The sequence below is a fragment of the Drosophila santomea genome, chromosome X (assembly GCF_016746245.2).
Source record: "Drosophila santomea strain STO CAGO 1482 chromosome X, Prin_Dsan_1.1, whole genome shotgun sequence".
NCBI classification, from domain to species: domain Eukaryota; kingdom Metazoa; phylum Arthropoda; class Insecta; order Diptera; family Drosophilidae; genus Drosophila; species Drosophila santomea.
In genome coordinates this window covers 8,658,059-8,671,674 of record NC_053021.2, presented here as the reverse complement: position 1 = coordinate 8,671,674, position 13,616 = coordinate 8,658,059, and the positions used below count along the sequence as shown (strand labels likewise).

The 13,616-nt window shown below is 39.3% G+C and overlaps 1 protein-coding gene across 2 annotated transcripts in view; it reads left to right on the top strand.

Moving 5' to 3' along the window:
• Positions 1-12,500, top strand: part of LOC120455513 (netrin-B) — a 61,142-nt gene extending 48,642 nt beyond the window's left edge. For both annotated transcript variants that reach the window (XM_039641784.1, XM_039641785.2), the window contains 6 exons: positions 5,877-6,065; positions 6,736-6,885; positions 6,973-7,086; positions 7,163-7,228; positions 7,311-7,542; positions 7,702-12,500. In XM_039641784.1, coding sequence (XP_039497718.1) covers positions 5,877-6,065; positions 6,736-6,885; positions 6,973-7,086; positions 7,163-7,228; positions 7,311-7,542; positions 7,702-7,843 — 893 coding nt within the window. In that variant the 3' untranslated portion in view covers positions 7,844-12,500. The remainder of the gene's footprint in view (positions 1-5,876; positions 6,066-6,735; positions 6,886-6,972; positions 7,087-7,162; positions 7,229-7,310; positions 7,543-7,701) is intronic.
• Positions 12,501-13,616: the final 1,116 nt, after the last annotated feature.

The following is a 13,616-nucleotide window of genomic DNA, read 5'->3' as shown; positions in this document are numbered from 1 at the left end:
ATTCTGGTGGATATCATAACAGACTTAGCCGAAAAGCAAGCAAAGTGCTTAGATACGTAGAAGTAACTGGGAGGAAAAATTGAAAAATAAATAAAATTATGCGTGGCAGCATTTTTGAAATCATTGGCACGCGGTAAAAACTGCGGGGAAATAAGCTGGGGAAAAACAGACTGTCTCGCTGCCTTCATGCTTCACTTGCTTTTTCTTTCGTCCCCTTATTTTTACAACACACACATTTAGCCGAATTCGACTTCTGTTCGGAAATGGGCATCCCATTGAAAATTCAAATCACACCAAATTCTAAAACACACAAATCGCCGCCAAGCAAATAAAACAGCAAGAACGTAAAAATAATAATAAAAATAATATAACCAAAGAGGAACGTGAGACGAGCCCATGAAATGAAAACGAAAACAGGCAACATTTTCTTGTCAACGGGCGAGAAAATTACACATAGCTGCTGGGAAAAAAGTCACAACAATTTACCAGGTCCTGTAAAGAAAAAAAATCAAGGACAATGCCAGCAAACAACTCTTTGTGCAGGCAAAGCAAATTTTCGCTGGATTTTTCGTGGGTGTTGGGTTTGAAGATGGGCGTTTGGATATTTTTGCGAGACGGCAAATTTATTTCAATGAATGTGCTGATACAGACACATTAACAATGGCTCGCAAAATGAAATATAATAGGAATTATGCGAAGTACAATAATACAAAGATTCGAGTGGAAAATCACGATGGAATTCGGTAAAAGTCGCTTTAAACTAAATGAATAACAGTTTTATGCAACTAATTATCAATGTTAACCAATCCAATCGCTTTTTGCCATATTTGATCCAAATACTGATTGTTTACGCAAACAATCAGGGGAACGATTTTTTTCAAAAATTCAATATTTACGTTTGGTATTTTCTATATAACTTGGCTAAAAATGGTCAGAAATCGAAAAGAATTACATTTTTTTACTCCTAACCACCAATACTGGGTAACTATATCACTTTTTGACCGACTTTGTTAAAATAATTTTTGGCCAAATTTTCGCCTTTTTTGTAAGGGGTAACATCATCAAAATTTGCAAAAAATGTGAAAACAATAGAATTTTTTTTGAAAACACAGTTCGATAGGAAATTTAATTACGAACTCAACGAGGTATGACATTCCATATTCCGACCAATATTTTGAATGTTCTGATCAAAATACTTATAATTATAGTCGCAAAAAACAGAAAAACGATTTTCGGCATTTCGCATTAATTCAAAAATCATAATCAAAAATTGCAAAAAATTTGAAAAAAAATTAAAAAAATTTCTGAAAACGCAGTTTGATAGGAAATTTAATTACGAACTCAACGAGGTATGACATTCCATATTCGCACCAATATTTCGAATGCTGTGATGAAAATACTGATATTTTAGTCGCAAAAAACGGAAAAACGATTTTCGGCATAAATTCAAAAATCATCATCAAAAATTGCAAAAAATGTGAAAAAAATTTAATTTTTTTCTGAAAACACAGTTCGATAGGAAATTTAATTACGAACTCAACGAGGTATGACATTTCATATTCGGACCAATATTACGAATGTTCTGATCAAAATACTGATATTTATGGTCGCAAAAAACAGAAAAACGATTTTCGGCATTTCGCATTAATTCAAAAATCATCATCAAAAATTGCAAAAAATGTGAAAATTTTTTTATTTTTTTCTGAAAACACAGTTCGATAGGAAATTTAATTACGATCTCAACGAGGTATGACATTCCATATTCGGACAAATATTTCGAATGCTGTGATGAAAATACTGATATTTTAGTCGCAAAAAACAGAAAAACGATTTTCGGCCGATATTCAAAAATCATCATCAAAAATTGAAAAAATGTGAAAAAAAATTACATTTTTTTCTGAAAACACAGTTCGATAGGAAATTTAATTACGAACTCGACGAGGCATGACATTCTATGTTTGGAATATTTGTTGTCCAAAAATCAGGATCGAAACTTATGGATCGAAACTTTTTCTTTAGGATGACGGTGGCGCAATGTCAGTTTATGTTGATGAGAGCTACTATTAAAGTGAAGTAAACTTATAGAGTCGTTAACAGTTTTTCTCACTATTAAGCTTCATTATGTGCTTTATGGCTGCAATTTACTATTTACCCTATCTGCACCATCTGAATTCGACTACGAAATTCTGACCCTTGCGAGGCATAGTCGTAAATTCTTTTCTTTATGATTTATGGGAACGTGCTTGGCTCATTTCCATTCGCTGACTTTCGGCAACATTGTTCCCCGGAGAATTCCTCCATTCTTCGGCAGATACAATAACCTATACAGATACAAGATACAGATGCAGTCTGGCGCCTCTTGCAGCTCCAATGTGAGTACAAGTACTCAAGATCATATCATATCGTGTTACTTCCCTCCCCAGTCTGTCTTCTTTCGATTCTTTTCCTGTCGAGTTCTATTTTTCTTTTACTGTTTTGTGTATTACTTTTTTCGTTTTCTCTGCTGCTGCCAGCAGTACCTCCCATTTTTCTCCATTCGTATGGTGAAAAAATTTAGACATTTTGTAGCCAGTTTATAGATGGTATGGTCTGCTGCAAAATCCCCTCGACGCCCCACCGAACGAGTAGGAGAGTACTCTCCTCCACAATTGGGGGCCTGTTTGGTTTTCGCCCATAATTTTTGTGCCGTTTTACACAACAAACGGGCACATAACTCTCAGACTCGTCGACTTATGAACGGGGAATGGACCAGTCCGGTCCCGGCCCCGGCTTATCTGTCGGCGCCGGGCCTCATCATACCCATACCCCCAAACTCTATACCCCATACACCAAACTCTATTCTCCATACCCAATAGCATATACCATCTACGAGATACCCTCTAGCAGCTACCCCTCCTCGGTTGTACTGGGTGCCAAATGATTTTCACATGTTTTCCTTTATTTTCCTTTATCTCGGAGCACGTTGCTGTTTTCGCACTTTTGTTGGCTTTGCATGTGTTTTACCACTTTTCCGTTCGTTTTCCCTGTCGCATTTTCCACCAAGTGTTTGGCTTTTAATTAAAATTGCAGCTAAATTATGAACTTTTCTTTTCTCGACCGTCTGCAAATTTTTCTTTGCACAGACCCGATGGGTCTGGGTCTTTACCTCGACCTGGTACGTATATCAAAAACTATTGGCAAGCAAAGCGATGCGAATTCTTGGTCAAGATGTGCAAAATTTCACCGGCCGCCTGGCCCAGTAATTGAAGTGAAGTTTTCTTTCCCGGGAAAATCGGGAATGGAAAGAAAAGAAAAGAGTGGAAATGAGGCCGCAGCAAATGAACTGTGAAGTAAATTCGCGTAAAAATGCGTTTTATTGTTAACCAATTAAGCCGATCGACTGCATCGTTGGCCATGCTTGAGTAAATCCCACACACACAACGAAATGTTCGATTTTCACAGTTTTTCCCAAAAACCAGAGGCCACTGAAAATTTATGTGCTACTTTGGCTAATCGGCGGTTGCTTCGAATATTTTAGGTTGATTTTTTGTTTGTGGCTTTCGTCGTTAGACGTGTTTTTTTTTTTTTTTGGTTCTTCTAATTGTCTGCCCCGGGAAATTTATGTGTGGCGTCTGTGTCTCTCAATACCCGTGGAATTTTTGCGGGATTCGGCTCGTTGAATGTGGCTTAACGTTCCGCAATATCAACTCAATTACAATGCGTGTCAATGGCAATGCGACAATAGGAAGCTTCCACGAAAGCCATTTGCCTGGGGTATAAAGTGGACGCCAGTTGGCGGTCAATATCATTATTATTATCATTAACAGCGATATGGGTAAACGAGAACGAAATAAAGCTGGTAATAAGATTCATATTGACGCAGGAGCCGTGACAATGGGATTCGAGACGAAGATGAAAAGAAGCTCTGGATGATGAAGAGCTGCAAAATGAAAGGTGCAACGAACTGGGAATGCTCTTAAATTTGTTAAAAGCAAAATGTAGGATGTATGATAATGGAACTTGAAATAGCACTTCATCTTATTATTATAAGTACACTTTTTATATTATTATCACAATTTCTGGACACGAAACACCACTCGACGGTTTAAGCCGCCTTTTAAAGCCAAACTATGGCCTTGACCCCGCAGAAGTCGAGTGTGGAGTGTCGAGTGAAAATAAAATCCATTTTAAATTGTGCACTGGCTACGATGATGACACAATAGTGGGCTGAAGATGGGGGCGGCACATGTTGTGAGCCTGCTGCCGGGATAAGGTCCTTCGATAAGTATTCCCATGTGTCCGTCCGGGGATTCTGGGTATTCCGGGTATTTCGGGTGGCGTTGGCTCTATAGGTCCATTGTTGCTGCTGTTGTTATTATTTGCCAAATAAGCGAACGGCCATCCGCGTTGTCTTCCCGCCACGCCCATCGCCTCCAGCGGCTCCAGCAGCTCCTTTGTTGTCAGCCTTCATCCTTCGTCGATGATGCAGACATAAGATATGAAAAATATGAGGCAACAGCAATCACAATAGTCGCACCAGTCACCAAAGGCAATCACCAACTTCCCAGCCTCGATCTCCAGTGCCGAAAGTCCCCCACTCCAAAGGCGCTCATGCGTGGGCATTGGCGGACAATCCCAGTACGTACATTTATATAAACACAGCTGGGGTCGAAAAAATAGTGGAGAATATCCGGAATGTCTTAGGTGTATTGCCTTCCAAAAAAATCAATTATTCCAAAGCAGCAATAAAATCAAATAAAGCGCATTTGACTTGAAATTACCATTTAAGGTTTGTTAAAAGCTATTACCACAGCTAAGATATTAACCTCAACTGTATGATGTGTTCAAGGAGGACACGTGTGTGTCTGCATTTGTGTATAAATCACCCTTAATGCCCCTGGCCCTAAAATGCAGAGTGTGGGTGGAATGTAATCGAAGGAAACTCCACGGAGAAACGCCACACAGAGGAGCAACGTCAGAGGTCCTGGACACCGGGAACACCATAAATTGAAGTCAAGTGCTGCCAATTAGTTGCTAAAATTATTTTATGATATTTTCCCACTAATTAAATGAACATTCACGTTCCGCCAAGTGGGCGGTGGTTGGTCAGTCTGGAAAATCGATAAGGAGCCGCACGCAAGTAAGAGCATTAAAAATAAAGATACAAAAGGAACACCCAGACCGTCCGCCCAGCAGCACAACCCACAAGAGCTGCCACCCTTTCTACCCATTTTTATTTTTTCATCAATCAAGGGAACTACAGCAAAAGCATCAGTGCCCACAACAACAACCATAATCAATCATAACCAAGACTGGGGGGGGGAGGAATAACTCAGCTGCCCCCGCCCGCACCTGTCCGAAAAATAGAGCACGTAACAGTTTCCCATCATTATTAATTATTTATGAAATCTACGGATCCGGACCGGATACTACCATCCCATTCCATCCCATCAACCACCCAGCGTCCAGCAGCTGGAAAAAACGAGGGCAACGGCACTGGACTGCCCGTACTGCCATTAAATGATTAGCTATCCTCGGAGCCGCACACCCGATGGTGTTATCCTTGATAATAACCAAATAGGAGCGGGTTAAGCTCGTTAGGTCATGACGGTAATTCGGTGAAACTATGTGTAACCGCTGGACCATCCTGCTTGCGGTGGCCATTTGTTCGAACTTTTTCGATTCTCAGATGGAAAGTGGGTACGATAATGTGGGAAAAGGTGTGCCCACTTTCTGCTGTTGCATGCATAATAATAAAGCATTTAATAAAGTTGCTTAGATGCATTACTTTTTTTAGGGATTTTTTCGTTCTACACATGTGTAGTTTTCTGTATTATATATTTTCTTATATATTTTCCTCATAATGATAATTATTTTCCTCTGTCTCTATTTTGCAGTGTGCCAGTGCAACGGACACGCCCGTCGCTGCCGCTTCAATCTGGAGCTGTACAAACTATCTGGCCGGGTTTCGGGAGGTGTGTGCTACAACTGCCAGCACGATACTACCGGAAGATACTGCCACTACTGCCGCGAGGGATATTATCGGGATGCCACTAAGCCGCCAAATCATCGCAAAGTCTGCAAGCGTGAGTTCAGCTTTCTCTTGTCTTCTGTACTCTGTCTCCTGTCTTCTGTTTTCTGTTTTCTGTCTTCTGTTTTCTGTCTTCTGTTTTCTGTTTTCTGCTGATTGAATGAGAGACAAGGCAATGAGGTGGCCAGTTATAAGCATCCATATACATACATACATACATATATGGTATTCTGGGGTATACCCGTTTGATGTAATTGTCTTTATCAATCCGAAAAGAAATGATGTTTCTAGCATTTAATATAAATGCACAATTTTTCGCTTTGTCTTAGACTTCCAGTTAGTTGCATACAAGCTACCTAAAACAGCTGAAGTTCAGCCATTAGGGATTTCATTAGTTTGACTAGTAGTACACAGGTATTTGTAATACATTATTATCCCCTGTAGTGGGTATGCTACATTTCTGCTCCTGTCACTAAATGTCCGACCTGTCAGGGTATTTTGCCCCAGCTCCCCCCCGCTTTATTGATAATAAGATGTCATCAATCAGTGGTCCCATAAGCTGTCTGCCAGACAGATACAAAGACAGACAGCTGTGCGGAATAGATAGTTGGATGGCTGGATGGCTGGTTGGCTGGATAGATGGATGCATGGATGGATGGATGGTTGGATGGTTGATTGGTTTGGGGATGCGCTCTAATGAGGATGACATACCTCCCTCTTCACAGGTTGCGATTGCCATCCAGTGGGTTCGACGGGCAAGACGTGCAATCACCTGAGTGGCCAGTGTCCCTGCAAGGAGGGCGTCACCGGACTAACGTGCAACCGATGTGCCCGCGGCTATCAGCAGACCCGCTCCCACGTGGCACCCTGCATCAGTGAGTTTCCAAGAAATCAAGATCGCCTTGAGTCGCACCCGGAATCCATGGTTTCTAATCCCCCGCTTTTCTCATTAAAATTAACAGAGGTGCCCACCAATGCGAACATGATTCAGGCCGAGAGCGCTGGCGGCGGTGGAGGTGGTGGCACTGGTGACTACAAGGATGGTGGTGGCTCGCAGGTCGAGGAGATGAAGAAGTGTAAGTACACTAAGACAAAAAAAAAAAAAAACAAATGCAGCAACGGGGCAGAAACATATGCATTACTTATCCACAGACTGCGGCAAGTGCAAGGCGAGTCCCAAGAAGCTCAATCTCAACAAGTTTTGCATGGAAGATTATGGTGAGTATAGTAATTTAAACATTCAAAAATATAGCATTCGGTTTATTAATCTGTTTAACTTGCATTCATTTTTTACTTGCAGCAATTTTGGCAAAGGTGATTGGCCACGATCGCGCCTCCCAGGACATCAGCACGGAAAAGTTCTCGATAGAGCGACAGAACGAGATCTACAAGTACGAGATCAACATCCAGACGATCTTCAAGCGGAATCCCATGTCGGGCACAACGAGTTCCCTGCTCGGAAGGGGCAATATGATGCTGCTGGTGCCGCGCAAGAGCATCGAGTGCCAGTGTCCAAAAATAAAGCTAAACAAGTGAGTATTATGGCAAAACTTAGTAGACATACTATGCCATCGCATATATAAATGGCATAAGTAGCAATTCTTAAGGATTGCATATATGCAACTCACTGGGCTTGGAAAGCAGCTAACATCTAACACGCCCTATTTCTTGAATCTCCCAACCCCTTTCAGATCATATCTCATACTTGGACGTGACTCGGAGGCGGCTCCCGGTTACTTGGCCATCGGACCGAGCTCGGTGGTCCTTGAATGGAAGGACGAGTGGTCGCTACGCATGAAGCGGTTCCAGCGGCGGGCACGCAAATGCAGTTGAATCGAACCGGAAACGGAATATGTCAGAGCGGATTTCAATTTCACACACTTGGCTAGGTATCGGTTTTTGTATAAATTGTACAGTTTACTCAAGTTTCTCACCTTCTTCGGCATCATGCTATAAATTAATCAGCATCGGCATCGACTTCCTCAACCGGAAGTAGCCCGTAACCACCAGCCCCCCCCTCCCCCCTCCCCAGCCAATAGCCCGTCTATATAATCTCAATTCCTATCCAGATAATCTCCTTCCGGGGCGATCTCGGTATCGGTCTCTAGTCTATAAAACGCTTTTACACAACATCATCAGCAAACAAACAAGCCATCCCCCCCCAACAATCGGAAAACAAGCGAAAACACACAACGTACATCGTATTATCCCCGCCCTTTTATGACCAAACACCAAATGCTAATTACAGTTACGTGCCAATGGGCGTATGGGCGTATGGGCGTGTGGGCGTGGCCGCGTGTCCATAACGGTTATGCATGTGCTGGCCATAAAAAACAGTTATAAATTGAAAATAAGTGCGAAAAAGAGCGGTAACATCGCGTGTCGCGCGATTCTAGACAAGCAAACAAACTGCATTTTGGATGGCAAATGAATGGGCAATGCAACCGAATGGGGTGATGATGGACAAACAGGTCGCGTCGACACATAAGTGCAGTCATAAACCATCAACACGGCTCTCGAGCATCTGGCAAAAAGCGTCAACACACTTGCCAATACTGGGTGAACTCGGCCAAAACATGTCACATTTATTCAAATCAAATGCAATGCGTCAAAATAACACATTCATTCTTTTAAATCACCCGAAACTTACTAAAGTCTACAAAGTTCCTGTATGTGCAATTAATAAATGGGGCAGCCTTTCTGAATTTATAAATTACTACATTTTTAGATTGTATTATAAAGCTAACGTAACTTCTCTTCATTTACCTTTAAAATCCATAAAAACTTAGCGCTGATAGATAAGCATGTGGTAATACAAAATGAAACCTTTAACTTGAATCCAAAGATTTTATTTAACTCAAAACACAAGACAAAAATTAGTAATCAATGCCCATCTGTTTCAACGCCATTAATAATTAGTGTCAAAAATTAGGCATCATTGTCTAAGCTTTCAATGTCAATATTTTCAATGGCTATTAATTAAATATCTTTTAACTCTTATGTTTTAAATGCCCATCATAATACTTTGCTATACCATGCAACAAAAAGTGAATTTAATTTTCACAAGTGCCAAATTTCTATTTAAATATTTACCATTTGTTCACTAGTCTAGCAGTTTTCATATGCACATATTTATTTTACTCTAGCAACGGATATTTGTGTTTTGTCCATATGTCCGTTTCTTTGAGATATATTTGCACAACTTATGCAAAACTATGGCGATTGAAAAAAATGCAGTATTTTCCTCTTCCAATTTATAACAAATATTTGTGGACTAAAGCTGCAAGGGTATTTAAATTCAGGTTTCGAGTTTCAATTGGTATCATTTCTGAATTTCTGAATGTCTGCATTTCTGGTTTTCCTGCATTTTATGCGGAGCAGAAAAACGCCTCTCAAGAATTTATGCAAACAGTTTTGGCCGATAATTATGCACATGTTTATTGACAATCTGCTAGTTGATTTTTCACGCGCTTTTGCATACCAATTTGTTTGATGGATGCATCAATAAAAAAATCAAGGCAGCGAACAGCGGCAAAACACGCATTTAAAATGCATTTTATTTGAATTTAATTTTCAATTTGAATTATGCATGCAAATTGTGAGCGCATCAATTTCGGCTCGTTCGCATCCAAATACATTTGTATATTGTATATGCATCCACGTATACTCGTATACTCGTATGTGTCTGAAACTAAACGAAACGAAGGCGTTAAGAGTGAGATTGGAGGTGTTAAGGGATCGGGTTGAGGCATCGGTTGTAACTTGTTTTTGGAGCATGTGTAGGCCACGCTTGAACACTTGAAACTCATCCCGGCAGCCTCATGGTACAGTGAACACAGCCCATGACGGAAATACAAATCTAACTCGATTTTAAGTTCTCTTCCTCTAACGTCACTCGGTTTACACTTCTCTTTTCAACGAACTTTCTCTAGAATGGAATAGAAAAAGTTATGGTCTTGTACTGGGTGCCCACTGTACCACTCGATAAGTATCACAGGCAAAAAGCAACAAAGAGACACCCAACATGACGCACATAACACAAATTGAACAGCAGGAGAAAACAGAAAAATTCACAACAATTTAAAACCTGAAAATTCTTTTGAAATTATTGCAAATTAATGTAGTTTTCGTACAAATCAATATCAATATAATGTGAAATATAAGGCAAATGTAATATATATATTTATGATATTAACAAATATTTAAAAACGCTAAATTTCTGTCCGTGTACAGAACAAATGAACTTCGTGGGCTGAATCGAGTGATATGCATGCCCCTCCAATTGCAGTTACATTTTTTTTTGATGTTGCTGCGGATTAAACATGTTTCGAGCTCAAAAATGTAACATGATATATGACAGTCAAGTGTCGAACTTGATAAATGTTTTAATGAATTTATTTTCGTGTTTATATGCTGCCAGCCATCCATGAATCGAGATCTTTAGCTGACTTTGGTTCATTTTTCGTTCAGTTCGACGGCTGGCACGACACCTACTCTCTGGCTCTTTTGTGGCCGTCCAATTTCGATGTGTTTCTCCCCATCCACCTATATATATATGTATATATATATATATGTCCACACAGAGCCATTCACATATTATTCAGGTCCGACCGTGACCATGATGTATGATAAATCAAAATGGGGGCAACATATGCAGGGACAGTCCAGAGTTGGACAGTTAACATGCTGCGGCATTTAAGCCGAGATTTGTGTTCGCATTCACTCTCCGCCCAGGGACGCATAATTAGCTCTGCTTCTGGCATCTGGATGTTGATCTGGATTGGGACTCGTATCTGTTTCTGTTTCTGTTTCCCTTGCTGTTTCTGTTTCCCTTGCTGTTACTGTTACTGTTACTGTTTCCCGCTGGCCAACGTGGCGTATGAGTCATGGACACACACGTGTGTGCCCACCGCACACGGATAATAATTTTGGAGAGCATGTCCTGGGGCAAAATAAATGCAGAATTGTCAACTGTCAACTGTATACATTTAAACTCATTTTTATGCAGATGCTACCGTGAAAAATGTGAATGCTAACAATTCAAAGGTATTGGACATGCAAAGTGTTTACATTTCAGTAATATTATTGTCAGCAATAAACTTAGAATTGCCAAACTCCTATGCCCCGAAAAATTCCAATATAAATTCAATTAAAATATTTCAAAGCTGAGCCTTAAATGACGATAATAACAGTATTTCGGGGTGTTACAGGTTCAGTTTACATTTCTCGCAATTTTGAATCTTGGTAGGATAGGACTGAAGCCATTATTTGGATCAACCCCTTTCACCTGAAACTTCCAAAAATAACATTAAATACATGCTAAAAAAAAAAAGAAGAGGGAAATGATTCGACAAAAAACAAAAAAGTGGGAAAATGAAATGAGAAATTCAATTGTGGCCTCGGTCTGGTCTCGTCGACTGCGGCCGGCTTCATGCCTTCATGCATATTTAAATGAGATTTTGCGTTAACTGAATTTTTCACCGGCATTCTCCAGATGGAAATGGTTGGGGGGCGTGGCCAGTCGGATGCGTGGGCGTGTGGCCCTCAAAAAAAAAACATATTAATTTATATAATGTACGAGTACGCACAGAGATACGAGTATAAAACATTTATATAGATTTAAATAAATTGGGTTCTTCTCGCGCGCTTTTTATTTGTATTTTTATTTTTGCCATTTTTGTCGTTCATTTAACTCAGAATGGGGCGGGCGGAGGCGTGGCAGCAGGCGTGTTGTCGCATATGTATTTTAAATAGGATGCAGGCCCATTAGCATATAAATTGACGCAGCGACAGCTGAGTGGATGAACGGAAAAATAAAAATAAAACTCTTAACCGAGAGGCTTAACGATGAAAAGGGGTATGGTGGCTCGTAACTGTTAACTAGCATTTGGTCAAGAAAAACAACAACAAAAACAGAAAAATAAATAAATAAATAAAATTACACAACATTTATTGAAATGCCCACCAAACATCAACGACAAAAACACTATTCGTACCACAAGAACAACAGCCCCAAGCTGACAAATTGACTTCCGTTTCCGCTAATTGAAAAACAAAATGAAATTTACTTCGAAAGAATGAATGAAAAGTACTTAATGAGAGAGAGATGCAAACATAACCAAATTAGTCATTAGTTGATATGTCAAGCCGTTTATTTATTTACACACCTTTTTTTCCTAATCTTAATTATAAATTAATACGCCTAAACGCAATATATTTAAAAACAAAAGCGAAAAGCGAAAATCGAACATGAGGAGGGGAAGAAGCAAGAGAGCTAAAATGTATTTATATGTTATATGGAACCCGAACTGGAAAGTTTGAACGATCCAATGGACTTACTTGTAGATCACTTCCCTTTTGGTTTGCGAATGCATTAAGCATGGCCTACTAATCACATATCCTTCAACCACACACAAATAAACACAATTAATTATTGAATAATGTTTTTTTTTTATTGGTCAGACTAATATGAATATCAAGCGTGTGTGTCCAAAACGAATTATTCATATGGTAAGCTAAAACAAAAAAAAAACAACAAACAAACCCATACATACATATAAAATATAAATATAATCAAAAAAGAAACGCAAACATTTTTTTTTCTTAGATTTTTTGTAAATACTCAAAAAACGTAAGGATTGAAGAAGAAGAAGAAGCGCTAAGGCAAATAGAACTATATATATAGATATATATATTGATAAATTGATTACAATTTCGATTATTGCTAATTATTATGTTGAATCATTAATTGCACACACACACACTTACACGCACACACAAACAAGAAAAGGCAGCAGAAGAAAGCAAGAGAAATTCACATTGTCTGATATTAAAGTATTGTAGTTGGTACTTATATAATATATATATACATATATAGATATATATATATATATATATAAATAAATATAAAAATATGATTAATCGTAATACATAAAGTATGCAATTTTTGTGGCAAAGAAAAAAATTTATCAAAGACAAGCAGATGGAGGAAATCCAAGTTATATATATATCATTTATGTGTACTTGAAAAAGTAAAAAACCCGAAAACAAAGCAAAAAGAGCATGAAAGTTTAATCGAATTAAGTGGACAGATTGCTAATAATAATAATAAAACTATAACGAAATCAAAACTAAGTATGTTGTTTAATATGGGACAATTACTTTATGTGGTAATTGTACATATGTATATCCAAAAAGTAAGAATATTTTTATAGAAAGGTGTAACGACTTAAATCGAATTCATAAAAAATATTGAATCAACTACTGATAACCTTTGGCAACATCAGGCTAATGGAATCACAGGAGGTGTCCACCACTTCTTCTTACGGCAGAGGAGGCTCATCTGGATCCTCTGTTCTCCTCCGCTTCCGGCACTTATTAGTATGGCCCCCCATCCCCAAGCATTTGAAGTTGGTGGAGCGGGGTAGTCCTTATTGATTTTGCATTTGCATAAGCAGTTTATTGTGCCAGGCAGGCACAGGACACACTTTGCCGCCGGGAGCCGCATAGTGATGCATACTTTTTGGGGGGCATCGTTGAAGGGACACCGGAAGGTATGGGAATGGGTATGGGAAACCTTGCCACTTGTCCTTGCCGGGCGAAATTA